Here is a 14,569-nt window from a genome sequence, read left to right as displayed (position 1 = left end):
TTTAAAGATGAGCAAGGTACTGATCAGTTACTGGAGCTTTGAAAAACATGATCCAATGTTTTTCAATGATCAGGAAAATATTACTAAAAGAATTTCCTACCTTTGTGATAAGAATTCGGTAACTATCCAGCATTGCCTGGTTGTCATGGCATTCTGCTAATAGCTGCCATACTTCTGCCCTTAATGCCTCAGGAACACCACTCTTTACCAAAGTGTGTAGCCCTTTTGGCCGGGTACCAAGGTTATTGTGCCTGAGGAAAGAAGAAAATAAATCTTTCACAATCCATGCCTTGAACTGCTACAGCTATGGAAAGAATATTTATTAGTTTATTTAAAAGTACAAGCCTGGATCAAAGATAATTGACTGGAAGCACTAAACAAAAGTAGTACTTAAACCTCAGTAAAATCATTATTTATTCCAGTCTATATTTTGATAAGCAATGTTATACCATCTTTAGGCAAAGGGTTTTTTCCCACTGTATCATTTCTATTTTTAATGGTTCCATGATAATTACATATTAACATATATATTCAGTTTTTGTTTATATCTAAGATATTACTACATTAAAAAAGAACCATTTAAATCCCCTGACATGGTTATACAGTAACTTGAGTGTGTTGCCAGAGAATGAGTTGAGATATTCAAGCATTTCAGACCTTGACAGTATCCACTTCTTGATAGGCAGACTAAGCCTGGCCAAATGCAAAACGTGGGTCCTACATTACAGGAATGAAAGGGCAAATTCAGTTTCTTACAGTCCCCACATCTCCACCCAAGGACGGTCTGGGAAGCTGCAAGTCTTGTTCACCTAATTTCGAACACTTTGTTTCAGTTTAACCTTAAGCACAAAGGACAGTATAGATTCAAAATACCCAAGGTGAACCTTATGCTAAGAAGAGTTCCTGTCAATTCTAGATTTGTCTTGCTGGCCTCTTTGAACTATAAGCACTCCCTAAAATGAGGACTTTACTCTTTCCTACAAACACCAAAACCTATACAAGTACATCTTGCTAGAGGGACTTCTTATGCTATCAGTCTTATCATTTTATCAAGGGCTGTGTAGAATCAGAGCAAAGTCAAGCATCTGTTGTCTAAATTCAATGATCACACAGTAGCTATGCTATAAAGATCAACAGCCAGCTGGTCAAAAAATTGAATACACTTCCAGTCTCATGAATTCAAGTCCATTCTTCACCTCCTTCCTAACCTAAGAGGTGTAGTTCAGGCTTTTTGTGCTCAGACATTTCTCATTTGCTACTCACTATGTCAAAGAGCTCACCCTGATGCAACCACCCAATTCTAAAATTTGATAATGTATCCCAATTTGAACTAACACACCAGGCTCTAATTTCAAGTTTTAAAACTGAAAAGTCATGGAATCCATATGTCTATTTTACATAATGGTATCCCACATAGTTCTCCAAATTATGCACACTCTTCTATCACCAGCCCAGACCCAAATTTTGGCATCTCCTTCTGAAAATGTGTTCAAAAGTTTTTCCCCCCTACATATAATCATAATCTACATACTTTGGAGAAAATCATAATGTTCCAAACTTACACAATAAGTTAAAGTAAACTTATCACATCAGGATTTTGTGTAAATCATCACATTTATGACCAATCTGCTTTCATTCAGCTAAATGTTTTGGGGGAGAGAACTGGTAGAGAAGAGAATCTGGTAAAACTGGTAGCTTCAAATAAAAATGAAGTAAAAAGAGTTAGAACATAAAAGAATAAACATTATTTAAAAAGATACTAATGCCTGCTAAGTGACAGGATTCAAAATAGTATAAAGGCATTATGTTCTATACAAACTATTTTAACCTACTTTTAAACATACATATGAAATAAATTTGGAAGAATGTATATAATGCATATATTTATGTATGTAATAAAATGAAGAAACTCCTTTAATTTTTAATTTTCATATTCTTTTTAAATTAATTGCAATGATGCTAAATTCTTGTGCAAATATTAATTACACAAATAATCATTTGTATAATTGTACTCATACATATTATTTATATAATTAATTATAAAATTAAAATTAGCTTTAATTACTTAAAGTACTTTTATATATTGTTGCGGGAGAATTGTCTGTATTCTGTCAATCATGTTTTAAATAAACGCTGATTGGCCAGGCAGGAGGTGTAGGCGGGGAAAGCAGACAAGAAGTGGAAATCATGCAAGGAGAGCAGGAGAATTCTGGGGAGGAGGAAGTTGATTCCTCCCACTCCTGCCCAGATCACTGAAGCAGCAGGATGTGAGCTGCCCCACTGAAAAAGGTACTGAGCCACATGGCTAACATAGATCAAAAAAATGGGTTAATCAAGATATGAGAGTTAGCCAGTAAGAAGCCTGACCTAATGGGCCAATCAGCTTTATAACTTATAGAGATCTCAGTGTGATTTTTCTCTGGGACTAAACAGCTGGGGGAACTGGGCAGAACAGAAAACCCAAACAAGCAGGCTCCCCTTTTCATGTTACAATATATTTAAATAAAATTAATTTTAATTAGCAGGGCAAACATGTTTAATGCATTCCACAAAATATGACACAAAGAAAAGTACTAATTATGCTTGAGAAGAACGGAACAAACTATTTGATGCCTGGAACTTCCTCGAAGTTCTTTTTTTCATTATCCAACTGAATCTGAGACTACTTCAAAATATGCCATAAGAGAAGTAGGATTATTTATAAAATTATGACTTTCATAATTCAATGTATGACATTGATTATACTTTTGTATCAAAAAAGATATAGTTTGAAGTTAGTTGAATTTATGGATTCTATAGGTTAAAAAAAAACTAAGCTAATTAAAAGCAACAGTTTGAGTCCAAAAATGTCTAAGTACATTTCCATGAAGCTGAAAGAAATACTGTAAATTATTAATCATATAGTATATAAAGATACAGAAGAGGGATTCAAAGTAATTAAATATAATATATGCTACATGTTAGATAAGCAAACCATTATCTCTAACAATTCAAAAAGGTACCTACAAGTAAACTCATGCTTGACTAGTTTCTCAAGAAAGTCCTCTAACGTCTCTGAGTTAGACTGATTCAGCAAGTGATTTTTCAGAAGCCCTGCATATACTCACTATCTATTTCCTACCCACATTCACTTTCCAATTCAGTTGAGCAGGGCTGCTCTGTCCCTTCCTAAAAGGTTTTCACATAACTAATTTACGTCATCTTCCCATGTCACTAAGCTCAGTGGGGATTTTCAAGCCCTCCAGTGTTGACTATTCATTTTCTTGACCTTTCACTGTTTCCCTAGAAATCAATGATAAAACCTCCCATCTTATCCACCAATGATTGCTTCTCCACTCTTGTCACCAGTAATCTAATTCTGTTGCTGTCTTGTTTACATGCATTATTACTCCATGTCTTTGGGGTACCGGGGTTCAACAACACCCTTAAATCAGTCCTGTTCTCAGTCTTCTCTCAAAATCTGATTGTTTTCCAAGATTATCGCAACTTCGGTGATTGCCACCATAATCAATTCACACTAAAAATCTAGTTGGTACTGTTGATAACACTGCGCCCATATTCCCAAATATCGTTTATAAATGTTCTTTTACATTTAAAGGGGGATATGATATAGAAATGAATAATTTGCATTCGAATGGATTTTAAGGTTAATTTTGTTATATGTATATGTATTTTTGCTCTTGATAAAGATATTGTGATTGTGCATTCATTAAAAAATGTAATGTATAATTAGGAAATGTAGGTTGTTAATGGATAATCATCAATAATAATCAAGCTTGTAGTCATGGGTTAGTTAGATTTTCTAGATATCTAGAGTTATATTTCAGTAAGATAGGCATTCTTCATATCTTTCAAAGACTACAGAATATGGCATTTAATGTTTTAATAAGTTAGGGCTTTTCGTGACAATGAGACGCGTCGGCCCCTGGCAGCACCAGCTACTTCAAGAGGAAGACGGGCATTGAAGAGGCTCCTTATGGAGTTTGATAGGCATTTGGGCAAGAAACTGCTCTTGCCTGGACTGTTGCATAAACTGGACACGAAGAACCTGCAGAGAGAGGACTGCTGAACTTGCCTAAAGGTGAGATGGTCTTTCGGGATTCCTGATTTATGAAAAAGTCTATGAGACATTCTGCAGGACGCAGCAAAAAGTGACTAAACTGTCTTTGAATTTTCCTGCTTCATAGAAATGTCTGCTGCATATTATGGACCTGCAGGCTGAAGATGGATGCCCCAACGGTACAAAAAAAACTTTGGGTGACTGTTCAGGCAGCAAGATGTCTCTGTCATTTCTAGAGTTTTGAAAGTTGCTTACTTCTGGTTTACTTAGGTAATATTATATCCTTCTGGAGTCTTTGATGGAGTTGAAGAATTGTTAGTTATAGTTATAGTTTTCCTTAGTTATGAGAAAAGATAAAGTAGATATAAATATTGTAACTTTAATTCTTGCTTGATAACAGTTTCGTAATATGTAATTTTATTATGTTAAAGTTAAAGCCTTTCTTTTTTGTTTAAACAGAAAGAGGGGAAATGATGTAGGAGGGTCATCTCTCTATGTGTTACTTTCATTGATTAATAAAGAGACTGCCTTGGCCTTTGATAGGACAGCAGCTTAGATAGGCAGAGTAGACAGAACAGAATGCTGGGAGAAAGAAGCCGAGTCAGAGAGCTGCCCGCCATGAAGCTGCCAGGTCAGACATGCTGAATCTTTCCCAGTAAGCCACGACCTTGTGGTGAGATACAGATTATTAGAAATGGGTTGAATCAATATGTGAGAGTTAGCCAATAAGAGGCTATAACTAATGGGCCAGGCAGTGTTTAAATGAATACAATTTGTGTGTAATTATTTTGGGTGTAAACTAGCCGGGGAGCCAGGATCCCGACAGGAATGCAGCCTGCCGCTGCTCCTATTGCAACAGGTTTTTAATTGGTTAAATGGTTAAGTTAATTGGTTCAATGTTATAAAACTAAAATAAAAGCCAAGACAAAAAAAATACAGATATATAAAGTGTTCACGGAGTTGAATCAATGTAAACTTGTAAGAGGAATAACTCATGCATGGGTACTTTCAATCAATATTCAATAAATAGATTTTATTATTTCTTAGATGGCTAAATTGAGTATAGTTTAAAACTCAGCTATTCATCTGAAAATATTTAAAAATTTTGCCTCTATTTCTTATTTCTTCATTCTGTGCCAGGAAGCAATATGTCTACCTTTACATTACAAATGCTGACAATTAATTCAACAAATCCTGAAATCAGATACTGTGTCATCCTACTTTACTCATTATTTGTAAAATTGTTTAGGATGTTAAAATCAATGCGTATTTCATATAAATTTTAGGATCAGTTTAGTAGCTATAAAATACTGAAGCTTTCCTGACAAGATAGGTTACTTAGGAAACAACTTCAATGTCACTAATATTGATTCTTTCATTCCATGAGCTCTTTGAGTGCTTCAAAGCAGAGATAGCAGTTGGCTAGATTTCAACATAAGTGTTTCATGGCTTTTTTGTTTTATATGTTTTGTATGTTTTATGTCTTCCATCTCTGACTTTTCATTGCTAGTATATTAAGTAGAATTAGTGTTCACTTTATATTCTGTAAGATTGGAAAATGAAGCCAGGAGTAGTGGCACATGGATGGCATTAGTCCCAGTACTCGGAAAGCAGAGGCAGGCAGAAATCTTTGAGTTCTAGGCCACCCTTGTCTACAAGATAAAGCTATATGATGAGATTCTATCTCAAAAAAAAAAGAAAAAAAGTATATAAAACAAAAGTTAGGATTTGATTACCTGCTTGTTTTATACAAACATTTTGATTTTTAGAAAATGAAAATTATGTCTCTGAAAATGAGATACCATTTTTTAATCTTCCTTTCAAACCTTTTTTGCCTTTTCCTTCTGTAAGAAAATTACATGAGAAAAAATAAGAATAACTGACTAATAACTGATTTGACACAAGGCCCATTCCTTAAGATGTAGCCCATACCGGACGCTGCTCAGATGACCAAGGATCTGAGACTAGCTCAGGGACCTAGGATAAAATTAAATAGTACTGGAATGAAAAATAAATAGATAAGGAAGGAAGGAAGGAAGGAAGGAAGAAAGGAGGGAGGGAGGGAGGGAGGGAGGGAGGGAGGGAGGGAGGGAGGGAAGGAAGGAAGGAAGGAAGGAAGGAAGGAAGGAAGGTTGTGATAAAATCACTCCTAATAGCATACTCGTAGATCAGTGCTTTGCTCAGCCATCACCAGAAAATCTTACTCTACAGCAGATACAAACAAATATACAGACCAGCAACAAGACATTACACAGAGTAGGAAACCTTAGAACACAAAGCCTTAAATAGGATCCATCCTATCCCTCTGCTCAGAGATCAGGGAACGCCATGTAAAAAGAGGGGAAAAGAATGTGAAGAGCCAGAGGGGATAAAAAATACCATAAAACAAGTCCCTCAAAATTAACATAAGCAAAGTTCACAAGAATTCACAGAGACTGAACCAACATACACAGGGTCTGAATAGGTCACTCTGTTTATATATATATGACTTCTAGCTTACTGTTTTTATAGGATTCCTGAATGTGAAAACAAGTAGGTCTCTGATTTGTGTGACTTATCTTGGTCTCTTTCCTGTCCGTTGGTGTGTCTTATACAACTACAACATGATAGTTTTTATCTTATTTATCTTGTTATTTTTCTTCTAGTGATAATATGGTAACTTAACAATTTATTTTCATATACTCAAACACTTGATTACCCAAAATAAACACCATTGCTCTGCTTTACTTTCCTTTTTCTTATAGATCACTGAATTTGATATGCTCCTTACTATTGTTGGGCATATGTTCATAAGGCATACTTGACTGCGATTTTGTTACAATATTTTAACTTGGTTTGTGATCAGTGTATGTTAGTGTCATAAATTAAAATAATTATCTAAATTCAAGTACATAATTGAAAATAATTATCCTCTATATTCTGAGAAAGGCTTATGAAACTTAACAGTCCACCTTTTATAAATATTTGATGGAATTTTATAATAAGGCTTTAAGCTTTCTTTAAGAAAAAAAATTTAAACAGGAATGGACATAAAGCTTAGTTGGAGAATGGCTGATTAGAATGCACTAAGTTCCACACTGCATGAACTATACCAGCTGGTACACCAGTGATGCTAAGTAGAAGAAGAGGAATGAGAAGTTCATGTTATCCTTGGCAACATTTAAGATCAGCTTATGAAACACCTTCTCGAAAAAGAAAAGTAGAGAAAAATATATTAATTTAAAAAAGTAATTTGATGATATCAAACCATTTGGGTTATTTCATTTCAAGTGAACTTTGGCACTTTAGACTTTTCCAGAGTTTTTTCATTTTACCTAGCTTTCAAAGTTTGGGTGGGAGAAATAACTTCTGAAAGGAACTAAATAGAACCCATACTGGGGGAAGATCTAGAAGGATAACATGAAGGGCATCAATAAACCACATTTTAATTTTTATGTTATTAAATATATCAATGGTATATGTATTCAGCTAGTAAAGGCCCTTGCTGTGCAATCCTGAAGACCTGAGTTTGGTACCTAAAACACATACAAAGATGGAAAGAAAGAATTGGATCCACAAAGTTATCCACTGAGCAACATACACACATACACCCTCACACACACTATCATACATATAAACATATTAAATAATTTAAGATATACTAAGATATTAATATAGCTTTTAATATTACAATTTGAAATTTTATTTACTGACCAACTTTTAATTAGTATAAAAATTGACACTAAATATGTAATTATAAATTTTGAATAAGAAAAATAAATTCTTACCATCTTCCTAACAATTCTCCCCAAGAATAGAGGATCTTCTCAGGACAGTCTTTTGACACATCACCTGTTCCACTTGAGAGTTCATTATCACTTTCTATAGGAAAAAAAAATACACATTATATAAAATATAAGAACTTCCAAATCATAAACCGTAAGACATGGCTATTTATCTACCAAAAGGGAACACTAGTGCCCAAATAAATTGTCAAATAGTTTTATGAAAATACTCATCTTCAGATAAGACTCAAAAGACAGTTATATTAAATAGATTTATCCAAAGACAATAGTTTAAAGCAAGTTGTTATATTAGAAGATGGAAGAGTGAGAGATATTGGGTCTCATTCCTTTCCTCAAATAGTTCATCTACCATATTAATTTGAGAAAACGCTTGAGATGCCCAAATAGCAAAGAGAACTAAACAGAACCCAAATGACAAGGTATGAGGGTAGTCTCACTCCAAAAGCACTCCCTTCTCCCTTTTCCACGTGGCACACAATTTCTGGAAAAAAAAGAAAAAGAAAGAAAAAAAAAGGAAGCCAATTTCACAAGATGCTCGGAGGCTCTCTGGTTAAGAGTTGAATAGAATAGGATGGCATGGCTACTTGATACATACAAAGAAATGAAAACACAGTACATAGATCATGATGATACTCTGGTTGTTCCTGTCATCTGTGAAACTTATCAGAGACAACAGTCAACACTGGTCTCATAAATATGTTAAGTATAAATTAAAACAAAATAAACATATGAAAAAGCAAACTATTTTGTAACAGGAAGAAATTTACACCTGGTGAAAAGTGCTGAGAATAAGTGACTGTTCAGTGCTCAGCCCCAAAAGATTTCACAAACACCGTAAACTGGGCTCAGGAAACAAGGATGAAGAAAGATTGTAAGAGCTGCCAGAGGTGAAAGAATGCTGAGAGCGACTGTTTTCTGGAAGTGATAAGGCTGATTTGCAACTGATCTCATAGCAGCTGAAGAACACTAAACCAACAATATTTCACCATAAATGGAAAGGGGTACATGAGCTATAGAAAGGAAATGTTATGGACATGATTTATCTAAATTATAAAAAGGATTTGGCATAAAACTAAAGAAGGCTAGCAAAAAACTATCCTAAAAATACAAGATACTTTAAAAATTTGTCTATCCAAGCTCAGGTGCCAAGATTTATCAATGCTGCTACAAACTGGTAAGCAGCTCCCACAAAAGGATCTATGTGAAAAATAGTACTTCTGAAGATACTACAAAAGACAATAAGCCGGCATAAAATAATTCACATCTGGGATATACAAAACATTCACTTAATTAATAAAGGTACATTTGGGCAGGCTAAAAGACTTGGTCATAGCCACTCAAAAATTCACAAAAATCAAAACACATGTACATACAGAGAAAAATGCTTAACTACTTTAGAGTGCTAACAGATAAGAACTGAGATATTTTATTTAAAATCTGAGCACGGCTCTGTGTAATGGAATGAAGACAAGAGTATGACCCACTCTGTAAAGAGCTTACATACACAACTTAGAAGTTAATAACAAATTCATCACAACAAATAGAAATGAGGTTTTATTCTAAAGCTAAAGCAAATGAAGTTTAACTGGTATCAGAGGAACAGTGAGTGCTAGCACAAACCGCTGAAGAATCAGAACTACAGTATCCTAAAGAACAAACCACATAAACAACTGTGCCATATAATCCTACATTACCACAGAAAATTAGGCACTTTTGAGAAAAGAGATTATTAAAAGTTACAGTGAAAAACAGACTATAATTAGATTATCTCAGGTAAACAAATATAAGTTGTCCTACATAACAGATTTGTAGTAAGTCTAAGTACTCATAACCTGGTATTCAATTAGGAAGTATATGAGACAACACCATCTTATTCTGATCCACAGTATTTGATGACACTGTACATGCGAAATTCAGAAGATAAAAGGGGAAAAAACAAACATTCATAGACATCTTACACTTTGAGTATAATAAATATCAAAAGTACTGTGATAAAAGAATTATTTGGGGTTTCAATAGCCTGCCTACAGCAAGGTAGGCCTTTTGCCTGAGAGGTCCCTGACCAGCAAGGGGACTTGAGCCTGTACCAGAACATCCTTCAGAGGGGTGAGGGTGTTCCTGACCCAGAGCAGAGGCCTGGAAATCGGAGAACAGATATACATCAACCCCATAAACTTCCGGGTCAGTCTGCAGGGGCTTCTCTCCCCTGCTACTGCCTCTCTCTTTCTATCCCATCCCAGCTTGTGCCCAGGTTCCCCCAACCCCATCTTCCTCCCTTCTTTGGGGCCATAAGATCCCCCAGCTCAGCCTGTTGGGGTGTTGGGACTGGGTGGAGAGTGCAACCGGCCAGGAGTTCCTTAGTTTGAATAGCCTGCATGAAGCAAGGTAGGCCTTTTGTCTGAGAGGTTCCTGGCCAACAAAGGGACCTGACCCTGTACCAGAAGATCCATTGGAGAGCATCTGAAGGAAGAGATGGGTAGGTGCCAATACAAGAATTCCTCCAACAATCTGAAAAGAAACATGAAAATACCAGAACCCAGTGAGCCTATAACAGGAGGACTTGAACACCCTAATCCAGAAGAAGTAGAAAAAAATTGATAATATGAAAGTGATAGAGTCCCTTAAATAAGAGGTGAAAAACTCCCTTAAAGAAATGGATGAGAAGAATAACAAAAAGTTTGAAGAAATGAGTAAATCTGTAAAAGATACATTAGGAAACCAAGAAAAAACAATCAAACAGATAATGGAAATAGTTCAAGACATGAAAACTGAAATGGAGGCAAGGAGGAAAACACAAACTGAGAACAGGCTGGATATGGAAAATCTAGGTAAATGATCAGAGACAACAGAGATAAGCAAAACCAACAGAATACAAGAGATAGAAGAAAGAATCTCAGATGCTGAAGGCACCATAGAGAAAATAAACGCACTGATCAAGAAAAAGAGCAAATCCAAAAAATTCTCATCACAAAACATTCAGGATATCTGGGACACAATAAAAAGACCAAAACCTAAGAATAATAGGGACAGAAGAAGGAGAATAATTGCAGATCAAAGGCCCAGAAAATATACTCAACAAAATTATAGAAGAAAACGTTCCCAACCTAAAGAAACGTATTCCTATGAGGGTCCAAGAAGCATACAGAACACCGAGTAGACTGGATAAAAAAAAGTCCCCTAGCCATATAATAATCAAAACACAAAACATACAGAATAAAGAAAGAATATTAAGAGCTGCAAAGGAAAAAGGTGAAGTAACTTATAAAGATAAAACTATCACCTATCAGAATTACACCTGACTTCTCTATGGAAACCATGAAAGCCAGAAAGTCCTGTATAGATGTGCTGCAGTAACTAAGAGACTATGGATGCAAACCCAGACTACTATAACCAGCCAAGCTTTCGTTCACTATCAATGAAGAAAACAAAATATTTCAGGATAAAAACAAATTTAAACAATGTGTAGCTACTAATCCAGCCTTACAGAAAGTAATAGAAGGAAAATCACAACCCAAGGAATCCAACAATACCCACAATACCTCAGACATCTAACAACCCTTCACAAGCACAACTCAAAGAAGGGAATCACAGAAACTCTACTAACAAAAAAATAAGTAAATAAATAACCGGAGTTAATAACCACTGGTCATTAATATCACTTAATATTAAGGACTCAATTCAGCTATAAAAAGGGACAGGTTAAGAGACTGGATATGAAAACAGGATCCAACATTCTGCTGTTTACAAGAAACACACCTCAACCACAAAGACAGACATCTATTCAGAATAAAGGGTTGGGAAAAGGTTTTTCAAGCAAAGGGACCTAAGAAACAAGTGGGTGTGGCCATACTTATTTCTAACAAAATTGACTTTAAATTAAAATCAATCAGAAGAGATGGAGATGGACATTTTATACCAATTACAGGAACAAATCATCAGGATGAAGTCTCAATCCTGAATATCAATGCCCCTAATATAAAATGACCCACTTACACAAAAGAAACATTACTAGAACTCAAGAAACACATCAAACCACACACACTAATAGATGGAGACTTCCCACACTTCTCTCTCACCAATGGACAGGTCAATCAGACAGAAACCTAACCGAGAAATAAGAGAATTAATGGAGGTATTGAATCAAATGGACTTAACAGACATATATAGAACATTCCGCTCAAACAGAAAAGAATATACCTTCTTCTCAGCATCTCATGGAACCTTCTCAAAAATTGAACACATACTCGGTAACAAAGCAAACTTCCACAAATACAAAAAAGATTAATAACCTCCTTTGTCTTATCAGATCACCATGTAATAAAGTTAGAATTTAACAATAATTCTACCACCAGAAAGCCTACAAATTCATGGAAGCTGAACAATCAACTACTGAACCGCTCTTGGGTCAGGGAAGAAATAAAGAAAGAAATTAAAGTCTTCCTTGAATTCAACGAAAATAAAGACACAATATACCCAAATCTATGGGACACTATGAAAGCAGTGCTAAGAGGAAAGTTCATAGCTCTAAGTGCCCACATTTAAAAAACAGAGAACGCTCACTTTAGAGACTTAAAAGCACAGCTGAAAGCTCTAGACAAAAAAAAGAAGCAGATCCTTATCTCCCTGGCTACTCCAAAGGGGTGGCTTCCCCCAGCTAAACCCTCTCTCCTCCTACGCCATCCCAGCTTTCTGCCTGGAACGCCTACCCTTTCTCTCTTGCTTTTTCGGGACTTAAATTCCTCCAACTCAGCCTGGGTGGGTGCCATGGCCTGGACAGGCGGTGAGTGCCAACGGGAGGGAGTTCCTTTGTTTTAATAGCCTGCCTGCAGCAAGGTAGGACTGCAGGCAAAGTGATTCCTGGATAGCAAGGGGCACTAATCCGGTAGCAGAAGACCCAGTGGAGGGAAGAGCCATTGGAGAGCATCTGAAGGAAGAGATGGGCAGGCGCCAAGGCAAGAATTCCTCCAACAATCTGAAAAACAAGATGAAAACACCAGATCCCAGCGATCTTATGACAGAAGGACTTGAACACCCTATTCCGGAAGAAGTGGAAAACAGTGTCATTATGAAAGCAATAGAATCTCTTAAGCAGGGTATGAATAACTCACTTAAAGAAACAGAAGAGAAATATAACAAAAAGATGGAAGAAATGAATAAAGAAATGGAAGAGAAATATAAGAAAAATTTGAAGAAATGAGTAAATTCGTAAATGATACCCTGGGAAACCAAGAAAAAACAATCAAACAGGTAATGGAATCAGTTCAAGAATTGAAAACTGAAATGGAGGCAGTGAAGAAAACACAAACCGAGGGCCAGCTGGATATGGAAACCAAACAGACACTTCAGAAACAAGCATAACCAATAGAATACAAGAGATAGAAGAACGAATCTCAGATTATGAAGACACCATAGAGAAAATAAACGCTCTGATCAAAGAAAACAGCAAATCCAACAAATTCTCATCACAAAACATTCAGGAAATATGGGACATAATAAAAAAAATCAAATCTAAGAATAATAGGAGTAGAAGAAGGAGAAGAATTGCAGATCAAAGGTCCAGAAGATATATTCAACAAAATTATAGAAGAAAACTTTCCCATCCTAAAGAACGATATTACTATGAAGGTTCAAGAAGCATACAGAACACCGAATAGACTGGATCAGAAAAAAAATCCCCTCGCCATATAATAATCAAAACACAAAACATTCAGATTAAAGAAAGGATATTAAGAGCTGCAAAGGAAAAAGGTCAAGTAACTTATAAAGGTAAACCTATCAGACTTACACCAGACTTCTCTATGGAAACCATGAAAGCCAGAAGGTCCTGGATAGAGGTACTGCAGAAACTAAGAGACCATGGATGCAAGCCCAGACTACTATACCCAGCCAAGCTATTGTTTACTATCAACGGAGAAAACAAAATATTCCAGGATGAAAACAAATTTAAACAATACATAGCTACTTATCCAGACTTACAGAGAATATTAGAAGGAAAATCACAACCCAAGGAATCCAACATTTAAAACACTGCCTACAATAACTCAGACATCTAGCAACCCTTCACAAGCACAACTCAAAGAAGGAAAACACATACACTCTACTACCCAAAAAAAATGACCGGAGTCAACAACCGTCATTGTTATAATGACTTTATTATATGACTTTATAATGTTATAATGTTATATTAATAAGTCATTAATATCACTTAATATCAATGGAGTCAATTCACCTATAAAGAGGCACAGACTTAGAGATTGGATACGAAAACAGGATCCAACATTCTGCTGTTTACAAGAAACACACCTCAACCACAAAGACAGACACCTACTCAGAGTAAAGGGTTGGGAAAAGGTTTTCCAAGCAAATGCACCTAAGAAACAAGCGGGTGGGGCCATTCTAATATCTAACAAAACTGACGTAAAACTAAAATCAATCAGAAGAGATGGAGATGGACATTTCATACTCATAACTGGAACAATTCATCAGGAAGAAGTCTCAATCCTGAATATCTATGCCCCTAATATAAAGGCACCCACATATGTAAAAGAAACTCTTCTAGAACTCAAGGCAGTCATCAAACCACACACACTAATAGGAGGAGACTTCAACACTCCTCTCTCACCAATGGACAGGTCAATCAGACAGAAACCAAACAGAGAAATAAGAGATTTATTGGAGGTAGTGAATCAAATGGACTTAACAGACATCTATAGAACACTCCACA

The 14,569-nt window shown here is 35.8% G+C and overlaps 1 protein-coding gene across 4 annotated transcripts in view; it reads right to left on the bottom strand.

Moving 5' to 3' along the window:
• Rabgap1l (RAB GTPase activating protein 1 like) overlaps positions 1 to 14,569 on the bottom strand; it is a 632,406-nt gene that overhangs the window by 447,822 nt on the left and 170,015 nt on the right. For all 4 annotated transcript variants that reach the window (XM_087906361.1, XM_087906363.1, XM_087906362.1 and 1 more), the window contains 2 exons: positions 7,828 to 7,921; positions 101 to 251 (listed from right to left, as the gene is read on the bottom strand). In XM_087906361.1, the coding sequence (XP_087762487.1) occupies positions 101 to 251; positions 7,828 to 7,921 (245 nt within the window). The remainder of the gene's footprint in view (positions 1 to 100; positions 252 to 7,827; positions 7,922 to 14,569) is intronic.

The sequence above is a fragment of the Myodes glareolus genome, chromosome 5 (genome assembly GCF_982192425.1).
Source record: "Myodes glareolus chromosome 5, mMyoGla1.1, whole genome shotgun sequence".
Taxonomy (NCBI): Eukaryota; Metazoa; Chordata; class Mammalia; order Rodentia; family Cricetidae; genus Myodes; species Myodes glareolus.
Note: the sequence above shows the minus strand (reverse complement) of the source record. Positions and strands in the feature narration are given on the sequence as shown.